This window comes from Silurus aristotelis (assembly GCF_946808225.1).
Source record: "Silurus aristotelis genome assembly, chromosome: 5".
NCBI lineage: Eukaryota > Metazoa > Chordata > Actinopteri > Siluriformes > Siluridae > Silurus > Silurus aristotelis.
Genome location: NC_139578.1, coordinates 8,554,310 through 8,581,242, shown reverse-complemented (window position 1 = coordinate 8,581,242; position 26,933 = coordinate 8,554,310). Strand labels below are relative to the sequence as shown.

General features: G+C 37.7%; 2 protein-coding genes across 2 annotated transcripts; one reads left to right on the top strand and one right to left on the bottom strand.

Annotated features, from left to right (window-relative positions):
• Nucleotides 1–723: 723 nt before the first annotated feature.
• On the bottom strand, nucleotides 724–17,493 carry retreg1 (reticulophagy regulator 1). Its single transcript, XM_083543129.1, has 9 exons — nucleotides 17,219–17,493; nucleotides 16,420–16,526; nucleotides 15,872–15,902; nucleotides 5,463–5,589; nucleotides 5,286–5,370; nucleotides 5,028–5,150; nucleotides 4,836–4,906; nucleotides 4,625–4,748; nucleotides 724–3,382 (listed from the first exon to the last, which is right to left on the bottom strand). Exons 1-9 carry the CDS (start codon nucleotides 17,383–17,385, stop codon nucleotides 2,949–2,951), a joined length of 1,269 nt encoding a protein of 422 aa, XP_083399255.1. The 5' UTR covers nucleotides 17,386–17,493; the 3' UTR covers nucleotides 724–2,948.
• A 5,571-nt stretch (nucleotides 17,494–23,064) lies between these two features.
• rnf182 (ring finger protein 182) lies at nucleotides 23,065–24,333 on the top strand. Its single transcript, XM_083543055.1, has one exon. The coding sequence runs from the start codon at nucleotides 23,292–23,294 to the stop codon at nucleotides 24,021–24,023; it is 732 nt and encodes a 243-aa protein (XP_083399181.1). The 5' UTR covers nucleotides 23,065–23,291; the 3' UTR covers nucleotides 24,024–24,333.
• Nucleotides 24,334–26,933: the final 2,600 nt, after the last annotated feature.

Here is a 26,933-nt window from a genome sequence, read left to right as displayed (position 1 = left end):
AAACAAAGATGTGTGGAAAATTGAGGCGCCTTGAATACTTTTCTCCGTACAGGTGGGGTGGGGTGGGGTGGTAGGTCAAATAGATAGATAGATTTAATAGATAGATAGAAACTTCAGTTTATTTAACAAAGGTCAAAGCTTCACAGCTCATGAACACGTCTGTGGAATGTCCTAATACGAGAATAGATAGACTCTGCCCTTTGGTGTAGTCTAAAATTATTTACTAGTAACCACTGTATCCACTCAGGATAATGCAGAGTGCAAAAATGCGGAGTGCAATGTGGGAATACAACATGCATTTAGGGTACACCAGGACACCAGAGGATGCCATGAAATTCTGTGCATATTCTCTGATAAAAAACTAGAAAAACCTAAGATTGAATAAGGCTAATGTAAGCTTGAATCATAGGCACTTTTTTTTTTTAGATTGTCAGGAGTTTAACACCAGTTTAACGAACAAACATCAGTCTTTCACTGCCCATTCATTATATCTTAACAGACTGACATATCACTAAAACACAAAAATCTTTTTTTAAAGAAATATTCATGAATTTTAGTAGCATAGGTTAAATACAGGTACAAAGTCAGGTGCACCCAGAAGCTTGTATCGCCCCCTACCTGCCAAACATCAGAAATGCAAAATAGGAAAAAATCTGCTTATTGGGGTAGATTCAAAATCCAGGTCTTTCATGAACTTCCAGTTTGATCGAATCTCACAAACAATGACTTTAAATATTCATATTTTAATCACATTTTAAGAATATTTACATACACATTACAATATTTTTAATATTCTTTCATTCTGACACACAATTCACACAGGCATATAAGGCAATCAGGCAATCATATGTATGTGAAGTAATCTATCAGGAGTGAAGAAAGGAATAAATAGTACATTCAGATGCATTTGGAATCACACCGACACTGAAACAAATCTCTCTCTTTTGTATAGTGTTCATAATAATAAGAACATTAGAAAAGTCCATGTTAAGTCATTGTGTTACTAGAAGAGTTTAGGTAGCTTACATTACTTCATAGTACAAGTCATAGTACATTTAGAAATTGAATTTAAAGAAAGAAAGAGATAAAGTACCTTACAGAATTACGAGAGGTTTTAAACGTATAGAATTATCAGTATTGTGGATATAAAGAGGAGTCAAATGGGGCTATTTGTCAACCATCCTTTTTACTTTGATCCGTTTAAATTTCTTTTTGTAACAAAATGCAACCAAATCTCTTTACAATTGTCCATAACTGTCTAAAACTGGACCAGAAGATATAAATGGACCTTGCAGATACAGGTCAATAGTGGCAAGACCAGAAAAAGATCTTAATTCGTCTAGTTTGGTGGACCTTTGCCCATGATATCCTTCACAATAGATTCTTGTTATTGGCTGAGAGAAAAGAAACCCAATATGATGTTCTACATGGATGTAAAGTGTGATTAAAAGAGTTTCTATATCTTGACTGGTAGGTTGAACCAACCTGACCATTTTCCTCTGACCTCTCTTATGAATAAGGGGTTTCTTGCCACCAACCACCATGTTTGTACAATCTCCTAAATATATCTGTGGATGGATGGATGGATGGATGGATGGATGGATGGATGGATGGATGGATGGATGGATGGATGGATGGATGGATGGATGGATGGATGGATGGATGGATGGATGGATGGATGGATGGATGGATGGATGGATGGATGGATAGATAGATAGATAGATAGATAGATAGATAGATAGATAGATAGATAGATAGATAGATAGATAGATAGATAGATAGATAGATAGATAGATAGATAGATAGATAGATGGGGCAAAGATTATATAATTTTTCCAAATGAAACTATTCAAAACTAAAATTTCAGCTCAGTGTCAGCGTGCTCTCATGCCTAGTTGCATTGCTGTATAAATAAGGTGCAAATACAAATTAATGGATTATTCATGCACAGTCTTGTAATGGGACATCCAACTCTAAAACAATGGTTAATTCAAAAAAGAACACAAAGCCCAAAACACAAATTAGGTAACATAAGAAGTAGATATCTCATGATTATCTGCTTGAGTTACAGATGTATACAGTTTTATAGTTACGATATAGTTAAAATTCATGTTGAAACCCTACTTTTGTCATCTTGATTGTCATCTTTTTAGAGGATTTGTCTCTTTAGCTTTGGTGCCATGTATATTATTAGGTAGGAAGGTGCTGAGAGGAGATGATCTGCACATGGTTCACATACTTTAATAAAAAAAATAAGTTGGTGGCATATAATATAAATCTTCATTCAAAGAATTCTATTAAGTTGGCATCCGCAAGAAAAAGAAATAAAAATGTCACATGTTGAACAAGTTTGTGTTGAGAAAAATATTTATGTTGTATTGTGTATGTTGTATTGGTTTTGGAGATATTACAGTACTATCTACGAATACAAGTCAAAGAGCGATATCACTGTTAACTAAATGTGAATTGAATGCAAAAAACGGCTTGTATAATACAATCATTTGACACCATTTTGTTTACATAGGGGTTTGGTTTGAGGTAAATGGTGTTTTGCAAAGTTACTTTTGGCTGTAGTTGTAGTTTGAAATATAATCATTATCATTTCCTTAAAAATGAAAAAAAAACAAATGTTTTACATTACAAATTCACACATACACATGAAAGAGGTCTCATAGAAGACAATTCTTTTAAAATGGGGACCAGTTTTGAAATCACTTCACTATGTAGAATATATATTTAAAAAAAATGAAAATATTAAACCCTGCTTCCCATCATCTCACATGACTGTACAAGAAGCATCTTTTCTCTATAATTTTGGAATTTACTGCAAGATGATTTAATTAAAACATTGATTTAAAAAAAAAAAACAATGGAATACCGTCATTAATCTGGACCTTCCCCAGTCTCTAGGACTGTTTTCTGCCCATGCTTTTGCCCAGTTGTAAAGATTACTGGTGCCCCAGGAGTTTGAAGAAAAAACCTGCGTTTTTGGCATCTTTGGAACGAGGCTCACCGCTTCCTTTTTCCAGCTTTAGCTCGCCCTCCAGATGTTCAAGCTCAGACTGGTCGAGCAACTCAAAGTCCTCAGCCTCACTGTCTGTATTTTCAGCAATCGCTGACTCCAGTCGCTCTTGTATAGCAGCAGTAACTGCTGCTGTGATGGCGTTCTCGGCCGTCCTCTGTAGAAGTCCCAAAGCTTGAGACACTGCAGCCTCATCCCTTACACCTGTCCCTTGAGCATCTCTTTGTTGGGTGATGTATGTGATCGGCAGGCCAATGCTTAGATCCTCATCATCCCCATTCGTCCCTACACCATTATCCAGGGAGGGGAAGTCAGTGAGGCCACCAGAGAACACCTCCTCCTCACTGCGATGATCTAAATCTAAATCAGAGGAGAATTTTTCCTTTCCAAGTGCAATATTGAGTTAATCAAGTCTCACACCACATGTACACATCAATCTAGGATTATTTATAGTGTACATTCTTTTGTTATAGTAAAATCATGAATCCGCAGGTGTCTACACTTAAACTAATTAACTTTACACAGGCTTTAACGAAAGACAATGAATGTTACACGGCTTGTATCTAAACAGTAGCCTACCAAGAAAGTCCTTGTTCACTGTCTTCTTGCCTCCTTCCTTTCACAACAATTTCTTTCGGGAGTTTTTATTTCGGCATCGTTGTGCGTTTAAAAATCACCATCGGTGAAGCTTTTCTCCCGATGCCGTGCAGCTCAGAACACAGGTGAAGTGCGTTTTTTCATGCCCGGTTGTTTTCAGCGTGAGGAATGATTTGCATTTCCTGTTGACAGTCCGAGTGAGCGGCAGGTCAAACGTCAGAGGAACCTCATCCATATTTATGATGTGGTGCGGCCCGATTCAGTGTGAGCACATCTGATTTAATATAAAGAGTTTCATTGGTTCACCTGAACCTGTTCGGCAATTTAATTGGTCTAATGTTATGGGGCTCAGTTTTTTGGCTTGAAGTTTGTGAAACCGGGAAAAACCCAAGAAAAATCCATAAATTACCCGCTTCGTTGTTTAAGCCGCAGGGTTCAAAGTGTGGGGAAAAAAGTAGCGGCTTATAGTCCGGAAAATAACGCACTTAAGTAGCTTTTTTGAGTATTTGTACTATACTGTAGTATTTCTATCTTGGGAGACTTTAACTTTACTACAACTTTTTAATCAACTACATTGTGCGAAATCAGTTGTTTCTTTTCATTTATATCAGATAACTGGTAACTGGTTTTGATTGCTGCTTGGTGGTCTCTACTTAGCACAAGCATACAGTTCAGCAGCAGTTCAACATCAAGCAGAATATTTGAGAGTAATAAATGATGGAAGAAACTCCTAACTTTGGTGTGCTAAGAGTAACATTAGAGTCTGTTCACATAAACTGAGTTGAAGCAAGAGTACTTTGAATATTAATGTAACTTTGAAGGCAAATACTTTTACTCAAGGGAAAGTTTAAAAGGAGCACTTTTACTTTGACAGGACTTATATTTTACCTAGTGTATCTCTACTTTTACTCAAGTTCATGCTTTGTGTACTTTGTCCTCCACTGGTGTAAACCCACAATCAAAGAGCAAATCGATATATGAAACTAGAAGGACAGGCTAGCTTACCCTCTGAGTCTTCTGTCTGAGGTGTGTGTCCTTCTGATAAGTTAAAGGTTCCATTATCAGTCCATGTTACTTCAGAGACTTCTGTGTCTGATACAGACAGCTCCCTACACACCGTGGAGTCCAGCTAAAACGAAGCATCTGCATTAGTTCCCATCTTCATTTACATTCAAAAGGCTGGGAAAAGTAAGGTTAAAAAAAAAAGTTTGCCCACCTTAGGGAACATTGAAGACAGATCAGCTTCGATGTTTTCTTTCTCAACTTCTGCTTGGAGCAATCTTTTTGCTAGGTGAAAGAAAGACAGGGAATTGCAATGCTCATTTGTAATAATCAGCAACTAATTAATTATAAATCTGTTGTGCATGTTGGGTTGTTCTGGCTAATCAGATAGAACAAACATGATTACCATGATTCTCTTTAATCTTTTGTAGGAAGTTCCCAATGCCAAAGTTCAGTTTCTGCACAACCGGTTCCAGCCACATCCCAAACTCATGTGATGACACTAGAGGCCACAGGAAAATTCCTAGCACTGAGGCAAATAGATGAACAGCACATTAACGCACATCACAGTCTTTAAGCAAACTGTGGAAACTACAGATAACGTGACAATGCTGTCAGGGAATTCAGCAATAGAAATGTTTTTTGCAAGAATCCATCACTTTACCTATAATATATGAAATAACAACTCCTGGAATGTAATTGCCCAGTATAGCCAAGAAAAAACACAAGCTGCATACCAGAAGACAAAACTGCAACCAGAAAAAAAATGCAAGTTTCAAATACTACATTACTACTGCTTAACATAAATATACACATAGTTCAGTATTAGGCATGCCGTCACCTTTCCTGGATTCTGCTTTTTGAAAGAAGATGTCTCCTCAAGGAAAAGTTTGATGCTCATCCAGCAGTCTGTAAGCTGAGCTTCTGCTCCAGACCTGCTCTCCTGACCCGAGTCCACCAGCTCCCAGCTGCAGTCAGAAAAACTGGGCGTTAATTAACAGTCTCATCACAGAAACAGGAACTACAGAGCATCTGGATAGTATTCATAGCGCTTCACTTTCTCCACATTTTATTATGTTATATTCTTATTCCAAAATGGAATAAATTCATTATTCTCCTCAGAATTCTTCAAACAATACCCCATAATGACAACACGAAAGTAATTTGTTTGAAATCTGTGCAAATTAATGAAAAAAACAAAAAAAACATAATGTACATAAGTATTCACAGTCTTTGCTCAATACTCTGCTGAAGCAACTTTGGCACCAATTCGAGCCTCAAGTCTTGAGTATAATGCTACAAGCTGTGCACACCTATTTTTGGGCAGTTTCTCACATTCTTCTTTGCAGAATCTCTAAAGCTCCATCAGGTTGGATGGGGAGTGTCACTGCACAGCCATTTTCAGATCTCTCCAATCGGGTTCAAGTCTGGGCTCTGGCGTGGCCACTTGAGGACATTCACAGAGTCCTCTTCTAGCCACTCCTTTGTTATCTTGGCTGTGTGCTTAGGGTCGTTGTCCTGTTGGAAGATGAACCCTCAGCCCAGTCTGAGGTCCAGAGCACTCTGGAGCAGGTTTTAAACAAGGATGTCTCTGCACATTGCAGCTTTCCTCCTTCTCTCGATCCTGACTTGTCTTTCAGCTCCTACCACTGAAAAACATCCCCACAGCATGATACTGCCACCACCATGCTCCACTGTAAGGATGGTATTGGCGAGGTGATGAGCAGTGCCTGGTTTCCTCTAGACATGATGCTTGCCATTTAGGTCATTCATGTTTCTCATGGTCTGAGAGTCCTTCTGGTGCCTTTTGCCAAACTTCAGGCGAGCTGTCATGCAGGCCTGATTGGTGAAGTGCTGCAGAGAAGGTTGTTCTTCTGGAAGGGTCGCCTCTCTCCACAGAAAAACGCTGGAGCTCTTTTCGAGTGTCTATAAGGTTTTTATATTTGTGACTAAGGACTTTTTCCCCTGATCACTCAGTTTGGCCGGACGGCCCGCTCTAGAAAGAGTCCTGGTGTTTCCAAACTTTTCCAATCCATTTACGGAAGATGAAGGACACTGTGCTCATTGGGACATTCAATGCTGTAAAAAAAATTTCTGTACCCTTTCCCACATCAGTGCCTCGATACAATCCTGTCTCAGAGGTCTACAGACAATTCCTTGGACTTAATGGCTTGATTTGTGCTCTGACATGCACTGTTAACTTTGGGACCTTATAAAACAGGTTTATGCCTTTCCAAAATCATATCCAATCACCTGAATCTACCACAGGTCGACTCCAATCAAGTTATAGAAACATCTCAAGGATGATCAGTGAAAACAGGATGCACCTGAGTTTAATTTTGAGTGTCATGGCAAAGGCTGTGAATACTTATGTACATGTTATTTTTTATTTTATTTTTTTTAATACATTTGCAAAGATTTTAAACAAACTTCTTTCACGTTGTCATTATGGGGTATTGTTTGTAGATTTTTGAGGAAGATAATGAATTTAATCCATTTTGGAATAAGGCTGTAACATAAAATATGGAAAAAGTAAAGCGCTGTGAATAATTTCAGGATACACTGTAAGATGTACTTCCTTTCCTTTTACCTTTCAAACACTACTGGGAGCAACAAATTAAGGTATAAAATTTCATGGTGAGTAACTGATAGTTTGTGTGTAATTGATTAAGCACTTCTGCTACATTTGCATTTATAACTATCTAATAGGTGCTATCCATTGGCTTCATTAGAATGTGTTTCAGTTTCTGTTCGGTTTGTATACTTCAGAAATTGCTGATCTCCAAGGAATTCCTATGCATAACAATCCCTAGAGATTATACTGAATGGTGCAAGAAAACAAAAATGACTGGTTCCAATTCAGTGGCTTAACCTTAAATAACCACTGTACACAACTGTGATGAGCAAAAAACAAATCTCAGAAACCACATCAAGATTTTATGAAGATAGGCAACAATCACAAACAGGCTTTCTCTTCTAACCTTCATCTCTTTATTTTTTAATAGTTTGTGCTTACTTGTGTTTTCTTGTTGCTGATCGTGTGCATCCCCTTATGGCCACATTTTTACCTATATTCTAATGGATACTTCCATAATGATAATCCACCATGTCACCAAGCAAAAGCCATCTCATTTTTATAAAGGAACATTAAAATGAATTCTGTGAACTTCAGTGGCCTTCCCAGTCACCAAATCCAATAAAGCAGGTTGTAGGAGGAGATTGACAGCATGAACCGCATGTTTGTTATAACAATAAATAGCAAAACTGGACATTTCAGACAAGTGTCCTACATTAGCTCTGCAAAGAAACTGCCTCTGGGGTTGTGGGAGCTGAAAACAGTTAATGTCAGTTAATAAAATATACTTCTATTGGAAATGGCCAGCTTTTCTGGAAACAAGATTGTCACAATTCCTGTTTAAAAACAGTTTACAGTATAACATTCATATGCCCAAAGGTTCATGGAAATCTAACCATCAATTCCCTTGTGTGGAGCCTTCCCAAACTGTTGCCACAACATTGAAAGCATCCAATTGTATAGATTGAATAATATGCTAATACAAAGCCTTTTCACAAGAGCTGGTACAGCAGCAAAGTGAGAATAAACATTGAAATTGGAAATTCACCATGTACACATGGGAATGTATGATAGTCAGGTATCCACATCATTTTGCTCATATAATAAAAAGAACAATAAACTATGATTATGGTTAAAGTAGATGTGTAACTTTCCTACAGATGTCCTGGATCCTAAATCAGATCCTGTAACAGGTTTCCAGGCAAAACAAGCTCTTTTTTTGGTCCATATAAGCAAATTCTGTGCTACACTGCTACAGCTTAGCTCCAACAAAAATGGTGGAATGCCTACTGGGAACATGCTCAGAGGCCCTAACCACTAGAGCGCCCATGACAAATATAAAGTTTGAGATGAACAGATCCCTGAGTGATACACATTACTGACATCAACCACAACTCATAGACACAAAACAAAATCAGTATCAAGTCAGATACTCTTTGAATAGCCCATTTAATCTTTACCTATCTAGCTATTATATCATATCAGTGAACTTGGATTGATATACAGAATAAGAACTTACCAGGCTTAGCACACTGAATAAATAAAAATAATAATAATTATTTAATGACCCAAGCTCACCTAAAAGATTAATAAAGAAAATAGCAACTTAATGCTAGATTTCTAGGTAAAAAATTGCACCTTCTAGATTCCCAGAACCCATCTGTAAGATGAGATGGAGTATTCCTTGCTTTTCTAAATACATGCTCTTCTCTATTTATTTCAGTGTAGTTGCAGACTCCTAGTAGCTATGGCTTTCCCCATAACACTCCAAGTGTCACCTATCACTTTCCAGGCCATACCACCAAACAGACACAATTTACTAAGAAACTGATCACATGGGGTGAAATGGCATGTGTGACTATGAAGCAATGTGGCTCACATTAGCATTTCACCGTCCTTTGGAAAGCTCAAGCAGCAATACATTTGGTCTGGTGCCAGAGAAAATGGCTTGCCCAACAGAGGGCATGATGGGTGGCCAAGCTTCAATGAGGTGTGATTCCCACATGATCCAAAGCGGCTTGTAAAAGCGTTAGGAGGGGTCAAGTTTCGGTACGAGGAAATGGCAGTTGGAGAAACCTGGCTGTCCTCTGCTGCCATGTGCTGATGAATAAATCAACACACCACAAAATATATATCACACAAACAACTGTAACATTCCACATTAAACCATTTCCATTATAACTTTCAATTTAGCTTGTTTAAATCTGACAACCGTTGATCCAAGAGACGAAAATACAAGCAGCTGCTTGTTTTGTCTCATGTACTAATCTTTACATCAACATTGAAAGCAACACATCTGAGAATCTAACAAGCCTAGTGACAGAAGGCAAAAATAGCCTGAAAGCAACAGCTGACCAATGTGAAAACACTAGAACCCTTGCCTACCTCTCTCACAGAGGACATTGTTATCTATAATCACAATAGAAAGTTTCCTTAGTCCAACGCAAACAGCACACAATCTAAAGCTGATTCTGAAAGATTTTACTTACTTATGGCTTCCTGGCTACATGAGTCATGAAAAAGTATATAAAACCTAAACTACACTCACTTATACTTTGATGCAAGTCATTTCATCAAAGGCATGTGATGGAAAGAGTACTGTCTCTTGTTGATGTTGTGTAGCTTGCTATAACATGGGCTGGATGTAATGAAGTTTGTATAGTAACACATATTATCAAAAAGAAACATTATACATATAGTAACTTACATATTAGTAAGTTACTATTAAGACGGTAACAGTTTAGAACAACTGTACACATCTTACAGAAACCTTGTGTGAGTAGTTCTTATATCTGTGAATGATTTACTATAGAAATTATAACGTTTTAGAACAAGTGGCTTCAAAAACGTTGTGTAGACTACCTTCAAAAACATTTGCTATTATAAAATATATCCACACACATTTAACTTCACCAACTTAGCACCTCAATTATTCTTTCCTCCTTAACCCTTTTTACCTTTTTTATTACTAATAGACTGAATACAGTAGGTTTACCTTAAGCCTGATCCAAGATTTTTCTCCATCATCTTCCAGAATATGACCATCAAGTTGAGAAGAAATGGTTCTATGCTCCAGCCTTTGAGTTCAAACCGAAGCTAAGATTAATGTTCAGGGCACTGTGACCCGCTCTGATACTTTACATGCCAATCCAAGCCTCTGTTTATGTAGACCCCCAGCTTCACTTTTTCTACTAGGCTGGTCTAAAAATACCACAGCTACACAGCGTTCCATAACCATCACACAGAGGAAGACGTGCTGGTTATCATGTAACACACAAACACACCCACCCCCCCCCCCCCCCAAACATACACCAATGTATAAGATTTGCGGAAAAATTGCATCCAAGATTCCACTTTTCTGTATCCACACAACTCCGGTCTTGTATATGTTTATGACTCTGTGTGGTGTTGCTCATACACCTCAACTGTTATATTTAGTATATTACACCATTCTTATAAATTACATAAGGGTTATTTTAGTTTGCATTTTAAAGGGATCCATAATTACTACTATATCTCATCAAATGAGTCACACAATAGCACACACCATAATCTCAAAACAAAGTGAAGAAGAAAAAAAACTAGCTTCAGTATTTTAATCGAGGTGACAGAATCTGCTCATTTGACAACTGCTGTAATTACGATGAAGAAGTTGGTGGCTAATACACACTGCTTGCTCATCCTTCCACAAATCAAGGCCTGCGTTATACTGGCACACCACTTTACTGAATAGTATTCTTGCTTTGATTGGCAGAATTGGTAGGCAGCTAAATTATGGTTAGTAATAAGTGCAAGCAGTTCTCAGGGCAAAGAAATGGCAGTGTCATCGTAACCATCACACATGATACAGGCTGACAGACTGCCAGGCAAATACATGTCGCACATTTCACAACACTACTGATTCTTGAACACACAACAACATTTGTAACCAATGAGTGGTTTTGATCATGTGAAATACTGGCAGACGGCTTATATTCTAATGTTTTACCTTAAAACTATTAAAACCATAAAACTATTAAATTCCACATTCCACAGATCCCCTCAGTGCATACTTCATGAGCTTCAAAATGTAAATTTGTATAATATAGGGGTGTAACAAGGGCTACACAAAACTCACGGTTTGGTACGTACCTCGGTTTTTAAGTCACGGTGCGGTTCAATTTCAGTACAGTTAGGGGGAAGAAATGCAAAATATTAAATTGCTTGTCCTTTTTTTTATTAACACAGTTTATTCTTAACATTTGTGATCAACATTTGAACAGTTTACAATTTTAAAACAATTCTAAATAAAATGCCAGCTTGGTTATATATTATATAGTTTACATTTGTTAGACCCAATTTGTCTAATTTAGATGTGTGTGTGTGTGTGTGTGTGTGTGTGTGTGTGTGTGTGTGTGTGTGTGTGTGTGTGTGTTATATTTAATATTCAAAAAGATTTGATCTGCTTAACTCTATTACTAATTTCAGCATAATTTTACAAATGTCTTCATTCCTTCCATCTTTCATTTATACACTCCCCCAATATGTGGAATTGTCAGGATTTTCTACTTCTAAGAGAAATTACTGAAGCTGGACATAAAACGCTAAAGAATCAATAGCGCTAGCGTTAATCACTAGCCACTTCCTGGTTAGCTGCTAGCACTAGTGCTACGGATTCTTTAGCTTGCGCAAAACAAATCTTATTTCCGGTTCGGGGTAAGTAGCCACAGTGACACTGCGCTAACTCAGGTTTCTTTTTTATACCCCTGGTATTTATAAATTTTTTAAAATGCACTCAAAGTGCAAAGCGGAGTCTAAACTAACTTGCGAACCGCCATTAAATACGTTCCTGAGGAAACTAAGGATTTTACCTAGGATTCATACATAAAAAGGATGAAAAACCCCTGTACCGAAAGATTTCGATACGAATGCATACCGTTGCACATTAGGGTCTAAACTGACATTATTTATTTGCTGTTAATGATTTACTGTTGATTGGATTAAACTTTTTCAGTTCCCATGACTGTCAAATCAGCTGTCTATACAAGCAATTAATATAATATTACACATAACTTTACATATATTACCTGTATTATATAACTTGTTTTATAGTGATTTCTACAATACCAGAAATAATAAAAAAAATCGACTCCCGGATTATGCCTCTTGCACCCTCTTTGAGAACCACAAATAATCAGTGTAAAACTGTGTACAGTTCTTTGTAAATTTCATTGCTGGTATTAGATGATCCATCGAACCAGACAATGTTGTTCTAATTTTATACCAGTACAGTTGTAACCTTGTTAAAATATAAACAACACGTGTGAATATAAAGATGAATAGATTTATTAGGTAGATACATTTAATATTATGACGAGTAATATTTATTTTAGTTGCAGTTAAATCTTACAAAACCTTGTAGCCAACTAGAGCTGTCCCCAGAAATGTCCTTGATTTTTGCTGTGAATTAAAAAAAAAAAAAACACAATTTAAACATATTCTTATAAGTAAGAGTTAATTGCAGAAAAGGTTTATGGCAATTGTGTCATTACTGCTTTGGCCAACAGAGGGGGCTGCAAGGTATTGCAGTTTTTCAATAGTTTTCACTGATTTTCCTCTAGTACTTGCTTGCTTGATTCTTTAAGAAAGAAAGAAAGAAAGAAAGAAAGAAAGAAAGAAAGAAAGAAAGAAAGAAAGAAAGAAAGAAAGAAAGAAAGAAAGAAAGAAAGAAAGAAAGAAAGAAAGAAAGAAAGAAAGAAAGAAAGAAAGAAAGAAAGAAAGAAAGAAAGAAAGAAAGAAAGAAAGAAAGAAAGAAAGAAAGAAAGACAAAGCCAGCCACCATCAAAGGCAAGATTATTGATATACTACTATTACAACTACCCAATTACCTTGCGCTGTTATACATGTGCTGAATAAAGTTTTTGTAGATAACTAGTCTCATAATCATCTTGATATACGATTATTACAGTGTATATGAGGCTAATAAGCACTTGCACCAAAATTGGACAGAAAATGTAAATAAATGTGAATGAAATGTAAATAAATGTATCACACATGTAATGAAATTAATATAGCTACTGTCTCATTAGCTTTTTTTTTTTTATTCTAGCTTGTCTTCTAGGTCTTTGAGAATACCCAGAATTCTTGAACCTACACACCTGTATCAGGGTCATGTTTTAAAATGGTTTTGCACTTTACATGACATGTATTTCACGTTTTATTTCAATTGGATTTACTACTAAAAATAATGATTTGCATATTAAATTACTAGAATCTGAATTGTCATTTAAATGTTGATTTGCTGTTATGCTTGTTATCCATGTGCATGGCCCAATTTCAGCTTAAGCTGCTAGACAGACAGGCCTCATATTTGTCTCAAAAATATTCTGGAAAACATTGAAGTTAATCACTGTTTCAATGACAAGCAAAAACGATCACACTTCTACCACCATGCTTAACAGTTGGTTAGAGGTGTTTGTAATGATATTCTGTGTTCAGTGTTTGTCAAGCATGATGCTGTGCATGATGACCACCCTAGTCTCAGCAGTCCAGAGGTTTCGTGGTTTGTTCAGATGAAATTTGGCAGACCGAAATAATGTTGCTATCTTCGTTTTTGAGAGAAGGTTCTTTTTCTAACCACTTTTCCATTAAAGGTCACATAATGTAGCTCTTGTGTTTAATTTATTTGTATATATTTATATTTGTATATCTTTGAGCAGTTAATAGTCTGACCTTAAAACTGTACTTGCAAAAACATGCATTCCTGTAAAGATTTGAACTGTCTTGTAAACACTCTGTAGAAATTTGAATTTGTAATTGTTTGGATGGCCTTATAACCCTCCCAGAGTGGTGGGCGGTAAAATTAGCTTCTCCAAGATCATGCCTAATGTTCTTCCTACTTGCCATGAAACAGACAAGAACACCAAAATGCCAAAAGCACTTTTTTTTCTAAAGGTATTACATTTCTTTACGAATACTGTACATTTCAATTGGAACACATAGACACAAATGATTTTTTTAAAGAATTAGACATTTTTATTGGTGTATGAATTTTGGTTTACTTTTTAGGGTTTACTTTTAAGGAGAAAATATATACAGAATGAAATTTCAGTTTGTAATTTTTCCACTTGGTCATACAACATAATAGTCATATGTATGTTTAATGAGTGTTTTTTATATTATGTCCTTTACCTACAAATGACAGACATATTATGTAGATATTCTTGTGTTGAACTTTGGATACAACGCACACGTGTTGGACTTGATTAGGAATAGGATCTTTTGGGGGAACTATTAGGAATGAGGACACCAGATTGAGCCCTGACTGAGCTCAACAGTTGTCTGGATAAACAGCAGGAAGCCTGAAGCAATAGAACAGCTGTGCTAAAGCTTAGCTTTAACAGACACATAAACACTGCGCTGAGGATTACTACACTGGCATCCCACCAGTGCAATACAATGGTGTAACCAGACTTGTTTTTACTGCAAGTCCATAAACAAATCACAGGGCAAGAGTGGTCAGTGTGAAGGTCTACAGTATGGAGTAGGATCATACATAATAGGGAACTCAAGGCTTACCATTAACAGAATTCGATCAACTCATCAAGCCTTCTCTTAATCAAATATCTTAATCAACTTATGGGTCCTTTTTAGCCCATGCATTTATGTGTGTGTGTGTGTGTGTGTGTGTGTAGGTGGATTATAGAGACGTTTGGATAGCATGGTTGCTTGCTAAGTCGTGCTTACACGCATCAATATAAGGGGTTAGCTAGTGATATTGTGTACCATATCGTGTATATACTGTGTATCATAAAGTGCTACATTTGTAAAGTTAAATTTCTTAGAATGTATCGTTGCGAACAAAACCAAAAAACAAATATTTCGACATTTTAAAAAAGGTACTGAACTCCTCCCTATTCTTATGTATTCAAGTGATGTTGGAAATGAGACAAAATTAACAGAAAGAATGTGGCCAGGTTCACTTTGGATTTACATTAAGATACAGGTATGGATGTCTTGCTTATTGTAAGTCTTTACGGAAATGAACAAAAAGTAATAAACCGCTAATCCGAATTACTTGTATATGCCAGCACCTTCTACACTAATAAGTCTTAACCCAGATCCATGACAAGCTACTAGGAGCAACCTACAAACTGTAACACTAGAAAATTACAATCCCACAAATACAAATAAGTCACGCCTAATATTTACTTTAATGTCTGCTTCTCTTTGGTTCAGTTTAATCTTTTGTCGGTCTGTTTATTTTCAAATCATCTTGATTTTTAATTGCCATTTACATGTGTCAAAGTACCTTCACACCTGTTGGCTTGGGACTCGTGCAATATAGGCATAATAAAACTAGCATTAGAGCACCAGTGTAACATGTCTAAAAAAAAGCATGGATGTTAATGGGTTGTGTGGTTATTAAGTGTGGTGTAAGAATCTTCCCGGAAACAACTCAAGCACCCCACAACAGCATCATGGGTTTTATACGCATATGTCATAAGTTTACATGGCTGACATTATGGCTTGCTGCCTATTACCAATAATGCAATTTAGGTGATGAAGTGCCATCTACTGGTCAATCAGCTGGTTGCATATTCCATAAACAGAAGAAAAACCGGAAAGGTAATGCACTGGAAAAGAAAACATTGCTAATTTTACAGTAATGCAAATCACTTTTAGTTTAAACATACCTGCCTGTCATGCTTCGCCATAAACTGGACCCTATTAGGAAAAAGATGAACAAGATGTTAGGTTCAGTCTGTAAATATACTAAGTTAGCAGTATGTACATTGGAAAAAAAAAAAAGATGAATACATATTGAATGAATACATTTACATTTAGCAGACACCCGTATCCAGAATGATGTACAAAAGTGCTTTGAATAATATACAAATATAATTTTTAATATATATATTGCATTTAACCCATAATAAACCAATGACCTATTCAGGCGAACCTTTGCATTCAAGGATGAGATTTGCACTTTCAGCTGCCCTCATAAATGACCTTACTTAGTATTGTAACCATACTAAGTATTGACCTAACCATACTGAGTATTGTAATTATGCAACTTTTATTAATTACTCTGTATTGACCCAGTATTGGTCAGGTAATAATGCAGCACTTGTTTTATATGACATTCATATATATATATATATATATATATATATATATGTTACATTGTTACACATTAGAAAAGTATTCTTAATTAGTAACTGTATAATACGGTAATGCACACCTTTTGACCTGGAATGTACCACATCCCTCATCAACTGTACCAGCAGCAATAGAAGCAGACACAAGCAGAGAAGACAAACCACCCGGAATGGACTAAAGGACACAAACCTGAATAAGGGGAAAAAAATAAACAATTTCCAGTTAACTTGTTAGGCAGGAAGAGCAAAGTTAAATGCATTTCAAGCATGAAATATCTAAATCACTTTAAGGTATGAAATGTTGCATACACTACTTCGTGCCTGTTTGTCCTGTTTTGGCTCGGGCCAAAATAAACAATCTATAATGTTCTTTCAATTCAGGCCATATCTTACTTATATGCAGAAATGCCATGTGCAAGATATTTGGTATAAATTCAATAGGTCACCCAATAGGTTGAGCAGATTTGAATGAAGCTCCTTTTTGAATATGAACTATTCATAATGCACAAGGAAACGCCAAGGTTAATCTGATTTACACTCATTATACAAAGGAAGGCAGAAGAAATACAAGATCTCTGACTTGCCGTTCTGACCAGCACTGCATGCTCAAGTAAAGTCTTGCATTTTAAAGGAAATGACTGTCTAAATACATATGTTTAAGCTCAGTAGCATGACATGGAGAAACACACTAATGCAGCTACAGACAGGCCTGAAGGTTGGATCTATGCATAGATCTATGAGACACATATACATGTATTTCATTGAAAAGCACGCACTTGAAATCAGCATTTGACACACGTCTGAGCAGTGCGGATTCTGCTAACAACATATGCGAATGTAAATCTCACGTGGGAGGAAAAACAGCTGCGTCACGGCTCTCACCAAAACGCGACGTTCGTCGCTGCGAAGGTGGCGCATGTCTTCATCGGCCCTTTCCAGCTCGCCAGAGCGGTTGTCGGAGGCGGCGGCGGCTGCGGCGGATGGGGCGGCGGGGTTATCGATGAGGGTCGCTGCGCTTGTGTCGCCTCCTGCTCCGCTCTCTCCGCCATCGCGTCTGTGACTGAAGTTCGCGCTCCTCCCCGCGAGCGCGAGCGCGTGCTCCCAGCGGCAGCTGTCCGCGGCTTTGTTGTTGTTGTTCCGCCGCTGACGTCATTCAGAGACTCTCCCACTTGCACTTGTATTTGGGTTCGTGCTCCAGGTTCTACATGATTCTCAAGGAACAAGATTCTCAAGGAAATATAGTGATGAACATATAACATTAAGGCTGTTTATTCAGTCTCCATGTCTTCCACGTTAATAAACATATATGCAGGTGCATATTAGCCAAACCATTAAAATCACATGCATAATATTTTGCCAAAAATAACGTCTCTGATCCATCGAGGTTCGGACGCCACAAGACCTCTGAAGGTGTCCTGTGGTATCTGATATCGAGCAGATATTTCACCTTGTGTAATCTGTGAGCTGTGACTTCTATAGCGTTGTTTATTTACAGTTGTTTGTCCTGCATTTTCCACAAATGCTTGATTGGGTAGGGATCTGGGAAATTAGAAAAAAGCACCGTTATCATTTAATTTTATGTCATATCCGTCAAACCATTCCTGGAAAATAGGTGCCTTGTAGCAGGCCACATTATCCAAAGCTGGTATAGCCCAGGCATTTTACCTAAGCATTCAGTGGTGTCCTACCTAAATCACTCCAACTCTTTATACCATTGTTATAATGCCACAGCTATAGAACGCATCCACATTATACAGAAACACAATATAAAAGAAGGCTGCATCATAGACAGGTGTCTCATGCAGTAAGAATGAATGGCATTACTAATGCAATAACCCAATGAACACAATTCAGCAGTCTCCTTTCATTGCAGCCACCTGCATACATCATCTCTAGCAGAAGCATCAATACTAACCTCATATCATGCATTTTCCATGCATTTTTCTGTGCATTACGGTTTTCCTGGGGATTTGAAATTAAGGCAAATTGTGTGTTTTTGTGCAAATTTTGTGCAAAATTTTGTGCAATCTTTTTGGCCGACTATTCCTCACAATGTTCTTGCAAATGTCCTTGTTAATATATCTGTGACCAAATAAATTTTTTCTCCTCTGTCAGCCATTGTGGAATGAAAAAACGCATATATTTGAGCTTGTGCAGTTTGCAGCAGATGCGGGTTGTGAGCTCTGACAAGCGAGTTCTCTGATCATCAAATCAATGGGCATGAAAATGCTGATGTGTTTATATGGATGCCTCAGAGTGTCCAGTCCAATTGATTAAAGCAACAGCTTCAAGCGAAATGGAATTTATGATAATAATTTTTAAAAAGCCTGCTAGCCTTATAGCAATACATGTTGTGATGTTTGATATCATCACAACATGAAAACTTTAATGTATACAGACACTCAGTGGCATTTCACACTCAAGAGAAACGTTTTGAATGAGGAGAATAGACTATTGAGAATAATTTAATACATATTCATGGACAAAAATATATTAAAACGTACGTCCGTGATTCTGATAGATTTTAGGCCAGCAGAGAAGGCCTTGCTGGCCCTGACGGCCCACCACTGGTGGGTGGTATTGGTAAAAGCAGATTAATGCTAGGACCCAAGTTTTCCCAAAAGAACATGGTTCAGAGCATCACTCTCTCTCTCTCTACTGGCCTGCTTCTTTCCATAGTGCATTCTTGTGCCATCCACATGATGTTAAAGAAACACATAATTCATACAATCTTTTATGCAAACTATTAATAGGTAGTAATGATTTTATGAACTTTTTTAATAATAAAGTTGAAAACATCAGGCAAGAAATCTAGATGATAATATAAATCCAAACTATTTTATAAATAACCCTGTAGATAGCCCTGTAATTATAACAGACAATCATTTACAAAGTTTTACAGCTATCCAAGAGAATGACTTAATTTCATTTATTTCTTCATCACAATCATCAACTTGTATTCTCGATCCCTTGCCTAAAAGTTTCTTCAAACAGATAATTCCAGAAATTAATTAAACCTGTTCTAAAAATAATAAACTTTTCCATCAACACAGGTTATGTGTCTAAATCCTTCAAACTGGAGGTTATCAACCCCCCTAAAACCGGACCTTGACCCTTGTCAGCTGATCAACTATAGGCCAATATTAAACCCCTTTTTCTCCAAGATTTAAAAAAAGATTGTAGCACAGCAGTTATGCTAAATGTCAGGGAACCACAGCGCCTCGCCTTCATACTAATCACCTTCACCTGTATCCAATCTACAGTCCCCCTGTAGACTGACCTGTTATTGGCCTCTGGTTGTGTCTATTTCCTCGTTTTGATCGATCTTAGTGCAGTTTTTGACAACATTGATCATACTATTCTTCTTGCTAGACTAGAGAATGTTGTTGGAATAAAGGGAGAGCTCTCTCCTGGCTTAGTCTTATCTGACTGATTGCTATCAGTTTGTTGACATAAATGTTGAGTAGTGTATAAAATACATTAGACAGTGGATGTTTGATAACTTTCTTCTCCTTAACTCGGATAAGACGGAAGTACTTTTACTTGGACAACATGCAGCTAGAAGTAAACTTTTTGATTATGTACCATCTCTGGATGGTGTCTTTGTGTCAGTGTGTACAGCAGTCAAAGACCTTGGTGTGATTATTGACCCTAGTCTTTCCTCTAAGGCTCACGTGAATAACATTGTCGTTACAGGATGCAGAAGAACCAGTTCATGCTTTTTTTTACATTGAGATTAGACTCCTGTAATGCTTTACTGTCTGGGTGTTCGAGTAAGTGCATAAATTCAGCAGCAAGGGTCCTTACTAGATCTAGAAAATATGACCGTATCACCCCTGCTTTAATCAGTATACACTGGCTCCCAAATAAATCGCATAGCACATATTATACAATTGATTATTAAATACTACTACTGCCATATAAAGCACTTAACAGTCTTGTGCCAAAATATCTAAATTAACTTCTGTACCATTATGATTACCCATGCCTACTTAGATCAAAGGGTGCAGGCTATTTGTTGGTACCTCAAATAATGAAGACTACAGCAGGGAGCAGATCTTTCTCTTATAAAGCCTGTCCCACAGTTATGGAGCAGCCTTCCAATTAGTGTTCGCAACTCAGACACAGTCTCAGTGTTAAAGTCGAAGCTATAAACATATTTATGAAGTCAAGCCTTTTATCAGTAGATTTTTTCTTAGATAAAGGTGCAGATCTGGAGGGATCATAGATATAGAGTTTTTGGTGAACTGGGATATTTGTATGCTGTCATCCTCTCACTCTCACATGTTCACTCAGGTTTATTGACGGTGGTGTGGTGGCGTCTCTTTTCCTAGAGATCCCATGGCGAGTCTTGCTGTTGTTCCCAAGTGCAGTGTCCTTAAATTTCATACAGCAATAAGGATACTTAATAATCCATATCCTTCTCTCCCTGTCCCCATCTTCTCTCTCTCTCTCTCTCTCTCTCTCTCTCTCTCTCTCTCTCTCTCTCTCTCTCTCTCTCTCTTTCTCTCTCTCTCTCTCTCTCTCTGTTAAGTTAAACATGCTCCAGAGGTTCCAGTGACCACTATTCCTGCCCCTCTCCTATCCTATGGGGATGGTTTCTCATCAACAAGTCAAGTCAAGTCAAGTTTATTTGTATAGCGCTTTTCACAACAGACATTGTCTCAAAGCAGCTTTACAGAAAACAACAGTGAAGGTGAATGGTGTGCGTTTGTCCCTGATGAGCAAGCCGTGGCGACAGTGGCAAGGAAAAACTCCCTTAGATGATATGAGGAAGAAACCTTGAGAGGAACCAGACTCAAAGGGAAACCCATCCTCATATGGGTGACATCAAGAGTTTGGTCATAAATCTTTCAACAATACAGAACAATTTGTGATCATCATAGATCCAGCATCAGCTTCTCCATGCCAGGGCCTTTAAACACTCGGCATCTACTTCTCCATGATCATCCATAGGTCCATAATCTTCACGAGGTGGGACGTGACTGGAGCTGGCCAAACCTCAGGATGCCTCGGGATGGGGAGAGAAAGCATAGGGATTCATGAAATTACGGAGTAAGAACAGGAGCTTTGAGGATATGGATTTCGATTTGGACTGTAGGTTATGTCAACAGTCTGCTACACTGACACAGGACTACAGTTGGCATCTGATCACCATCACTGTACACCTCAACATTGTTTAGCTGTAATAAATTGACATTTGGTGCCACCCCGATGAGGATGGGTTCCCTTTTGAATCTGGTTTCTCTCAAGGTTTCTTCCTTATGCCATCCTTATGCCATTCCTTACGTTTTTCCTTAAAACAGTCGCCACCAGCCTACTCATCAGGGACAAACTTACACTTATAAAGAACTTTCTTATTTATTTTTCACTGCATTATCTGTGTAAAGCTGCTTTTGAGACAATGTTTATTGTTAAAATCTCTATACAAATTAAAAAGAATTTTTTGCCTTTCAACACAAAGCTTCCTAATAAATCAACCCCATAACCATGTACTACTACTTAAGCCAGATTATCAAAATTATTTACTTCACCTGTCAGTAGTTTTAATGCAAGTGAACAGTTTGTCTTCAAAGGTAATGCGTTAGAAACAGAAAAAATTAGCAAGTATAAGGATTTGAGCGAGTTTGACAAGGACCAAATTGTGATGGCTAGATGACCTGGTCAGAGCATCTCCAAAACTGCAGCTTTTGTGGGATGTTCCTGGTCTGCAGTGGTCAGTATCTATCAAACGTGGTCTAAGGAAGGAACAGTGGTGAACTGGTGACATGGTCATGGGCGGCCGAGGCTCATTGATGCACGTGGGGAGCGAAGGCTGGCCTGTGTGTTCCGATCCAACAGACAAGGTTTTGTAGCTCAAATTGATTAAGTTAATACTGTTAATGCTTGACCATTCAGGACTGTTTGGGCAGCAATAAGGGGACCAACACAATATAAGCCAGGTGGTCATAAAGTTATGCCTGTTCATTGTATATAAAAAGAATACTGTGACACTAGGAAATAATACACTCAAAATGCCTACAACCAGTACACAATTGCTAATATTTACAGTCATAAGTAAAATTTGTAAGGTTTAAAAAACACTGACTTACACTTTCGGGTGAACCATATTTAATTATTATCCATTGCTTATTTAGACTGAATTGTCTTTTTGTCTGAATTGTCGTAATTTTTCTATTTACATTTCATTATATTTAGAATGATCTCTAAATATATAATATTTTATGGAAATTTGGCTTTGTTTGTATAAACTTTTGTGATTTATTTTTTTGCATTTTTAATGCTTACAGCTAGTATTTAAAAAACCATCATGCATGCTAAAAAATGTCTTCCATTTGAGCAGAGAAAACAAAACAAGAGAGACATGACCCTTTTACTTAATAGAAAGTTGCAATTTTTCTAAACATCTAGGGCAGTTTTCATTGTATACTCCTGCTCTACTCTAAATGAAAAAAATATATATTTCTGACTTATACTTTGGGTCATAATTATGAAACATGGGAAATAATGAAATATTTGAAAAATATTTTATTTATTTTTTTTTTTGTGTGAGTGTTACAACAAAGAACGATGGCATTAAGGAAGCAGATCACAGCAGTATTAATAGTGTACCAGAATGACCCTAATTGGACTGAAATTTGCAGACAACAAAAGACCTAGCGAGAAAATGCCAGGCCTGGTTTTACAGAACCTGCTTTGTTGCTTCTGTGTTTGTTCTCTAGTGCTGTGTTAACAGTAATTGTGACAGCCTCCCTCCCCAGCTCACACAGAGCTTGAAACCTTCCCTACTTTAACCTACAGTATGAAAAAACTCTCAATTTTGCATGTGATCCTGAGCTGGTGAAAGTTTCGGGACAGCCTGTCTGCCTGTCATAGATGTAGCATACTAGCTACCTTGAGACAATGTTTACAAGCCTTTTCTTCTTTTATGCAAGAGCGATTTGACCAGTGAAGAATGATGAGTCAACTATCAGAGCAAGTGGTGGATGGTTTCAGCACTGAGGAACTGGAGTGTGAAATCTGCTATTGTGTTTATAATCTGTGCAGTAGGCGACCCAAAATACTTGACTGCCAGCATCGTTTGTGTTCTAAATGCCTGGCAAAAATCCTCAATCTGGGTGAGTCACCCCCAAACTCAGTGGTCTGCCCTTTCTGCCGCTGCGTTACTGGACTACCAAGCGAAGCTTTTGGCAGTTTACCAGACGACTACAACTTGTTGACTGTGCTGTCCCTCCAAAAAGAATATCGAAATGTAAAGGGGAGCCAGGGGGAGATTTTGCTCAATCCAGGGCGCTTAAATACTCTCGTAGGTCACTCAGCATCGGCAACGCCTTCATCATTATGCTCCAACTACGTGGTCATCACCATTATGGAACCAGCACAAGAGCATGCCATTTCAGCAGATCATCACTCCTCCAGCCTGGACTCTATGGCCTCAATGATGCACCGCTGCACAGTGTGGAACTGTATGATGTTGCACTGCCAAGCCTTAGCCAGAGTTCTGGTGTGGGTCCTGGGGATTTTGTACTTCAGCTCTTTGCCAACTGGTGTTTACTTACTTATAATGAAGAAGACCATTCTGGGAGTTTTGCTGATCAGTCTAGTGCCTGCCAGTCTTCTCATGATCATGGTATATGGGATTTGCCGGTGTGTGTGCCATGAGTTTTGGGACTGTATGCCACCTTAAGGATCAGAACCTGGATACCTTCTCAGCAATTGCAGCACACTTTTCATATGACAGCACATTGACAGGTCTTTAAAAATCAGTTATTAGTTAACAAAATGACTGAACATAAAAATGTGTTAATGATAGAGAATAAAGTTTTATTTCAGAATATATTTTCTAACTATGAAGTTAACCTCTAGAATATATGTATTTTTATACCACTGTATTGTTGAATTCTCAAACATGAAGGTGAAACATTTTTAACAGTTGTTGACAGAGCAGTTTACAGCTCTACATTTACTTTTATTTATCATCACTATAGTTATCGCTCATACACAACTTGTATAGCAAATGCACTTAATACTGCAGATAATTGGAAATAATAATAAACTAATTCAAAAATGTGTATAGTATGCTATCCTTTTCATAAGCATAATGGATCATTTTCTCTACCAGCACATCCTGCCCTGGTATATGCTATACTTTACTGATCTACCAATATACTGTATGTACACCATGATTTTTTTTTTTTTATGTACACCACCATTTTTTGCACTACATTGTTCTGTTTATACTCACTTCTGGGATATAGTTTTTAGTTTGTATAGTTTTTACAGTTTTCTTGTACAGTACTGTATAATCAAGTATACAGTAGGTTTACTGGTCGGTGCTATATAGGGTTTTGTGTCTTGTCTTGTGTCGTCTGTCTACACTGTCTGTCTGCACTGTTTGCACCAGGTTGCACTTTATGTAACTTGTGTTGTAGCTCTATGTTGTTTTGTTTGTTGTTGTTTAGTGTAGCACCAGGGTTCTGGAGAAACGTTGTCTCGTTTTTACTGTGTACTGTGTACCACTGTGTATAGTAGAAATGACAATAAAAAAGCCTCTTGACTCTCTCTTGACTTGATATTAAATGGAAACAAGCTCAAAAACAATAAAAACCCATCAAGGCTGGACTCAAGAAGACATCTGAAGGTTTACTGTGGTGTCTGGCATCAAGATATTATCATTAGATTGTTTAAGTTCTTTTTTTAGATGAAATGTGGGGAGTCCATGAAACTGACTTGTTTTTTCCAACATATCCCACATATGCTCATTTAAACTGACATCGGGGAAATTTAGGGGCCAATCAATATCCCCACTGTAATTTTGTAATACTGTTAACCTGCAATGTTTCGATAGCTGCTATGTGTCAAAGTAACATCCATATGACTGAAAGGACCCAAGATTTTCCAGCAGAACATTTCCCAGAGCTCAGAGATCTTCTATTATAGACTTCATAATAAATGTTCATAAATTTTGGTACAACAGTAGTTTGTCTGTGGGATGCCTTTCCTTCTTATGTTGATTATGGAATATATAGCACTAATTTAATTATTAATTTAATTTGAGGTCCTCAAAATATGGCATTGTAACCACTGGTGGTCACTCTTTTCTCTAGCCTTCAATATAGATGTTTTTGGCTTGTTTGTGGGAGTATAAAATATGCAAATACATGAATGAGATGGGTTTGATTGCATTTAGGCCTACAAGCCACACACTTCAATGTCTCATTATTTAATTATAAAATGTAAAAAAAGAGAGAGCTGACACTTTTAACTTCTCACATAACATACATAAGTTCAACTTAAGTATCATAAGTATCAATCTAGAGAGACACATAGTCTCCTCCAAAAGTATTGGAACAGCAAAAGCCAATTCATTTGGGGTTTTTTTTGCTTTACACTTGACATTTATTTTTAGATTACAGTTTAATAGTACACAGTATGTCAGAATTTCAGCTTTGATTTCCTTATGTTAAATTACGGATGCAATATTTGCTTTGAGAATGTTGATGGAGAAGTATAGAGAAGGTCAGAAGGAGTTGCATTGTTTGTTTAAGGATTTAGAGAAAGTGTATGACAGGGTGTATGAGAGGAGTTGTGCTATTGTATGAGGAAGTCAGGTGTGTCAGAGAAGTTTGTGAGGGTAGTGCAGGACATGTATGAGGACAGTGTGACAGCAGTGAAGTGTGCAGTAGGAACGACAGACTGGTTCAAGGTGGAGGTGAGACTGCATCAAGGGTCGGCTCAGAGTCCTTTCCTGTTTGCAGTGGTGATGGACAGGTTGACTGACGAGGTCAGACACGAGTATCCATAAACTATGATGTTTGCGGATGAGATTGTGATTTGTAGCGAGAGTATGGAGCAGGTGGAGAAAAGCCTGGAGAGGTGGAGGTGTGTGCTGGAGAGAAGGGGAATGAAAGTCAGTAGGAATAAGACAGAGTACATGTGTGTGAATGAGAGGGATGGCAGTGGAGTGGTGCAGTTGCAGAAAAGAGGTGGTAAAGGTGGATGAGTTTAAGTACCTGGGGTCAACAGTGCAAAGTAATGGAGAGTGTGTTAGAAAAGTAAAGAAAAGAGTGCAGGTAGGGTGGAGTGGGTGAAGAAGAGTGGAAGGAGTGATTTGTGGTAGAAGGATATCTGCATGAGTGAAAGGGAATGTTTATAGGACTGTGGTGAGACCTGCGATGTTGTATGGTTTAAAGACAGTGGCATTGAGTAAAAGACAGGAGGTGGAGCTGGAGGTAGCAGAGCTGAAGATGTTGAGATTTTCATTAGGAGTGACAACGATGGACAATATTAGAAATGAGTTTATTAAAAGAACAGTGAATGTTGGAGACAAGGTGAGAGAGGCAAGATTGAAATGGTTTGGACATGTGCAGAGGAAGGACATGGGGTATATTGGTAGGAAAATGCTAGGTATTGGGCCACCAGGAAGGAGGAAAAGAGGAAGGCCAAGAAGGAGGTTTATGGATGTGGTGAGAAAAGACATGCAGGTAGTTGGTTTGAAAGAGGCAGATGTAGAGGACAGGGGGGTATGGAGAAAAATGATCTGCTGTGGTGACCCCTAATAGGAGCAGCCTATAGAAGAAGATTTCCTTATGTTAAA

Coding starts and splice junctions, on each gene's coding strand:
- retreg1 (XM_083543129.1), bottom strand. CDS start 17,385: ATGGCGGAGAGAGCGGAGCAGGAGGCGACACAAGCGCAGCGACCCTCA. Junction 5,371..5,462: donor AAAAGCAGAATCCAGGAAAG/GTGACGGCATGC, acceptor TTCTGGTTGCAG/TTTTGTCTTCTGGTATGCAG. Junction 3,383..4,624: donor TCAGACAGAAGACTCAGAGG/GTAAGCTAGCCT, acceptor CCTCTGATTTAG/ATTTAGATCATCGCAGTGAG.
- rnf182 (XM_083543055.1), top strand. CDS start 23,292: ATGATGAGTCAACTATCAGAGCAAGTGGTGGATGGTTTCAGCACTGAG.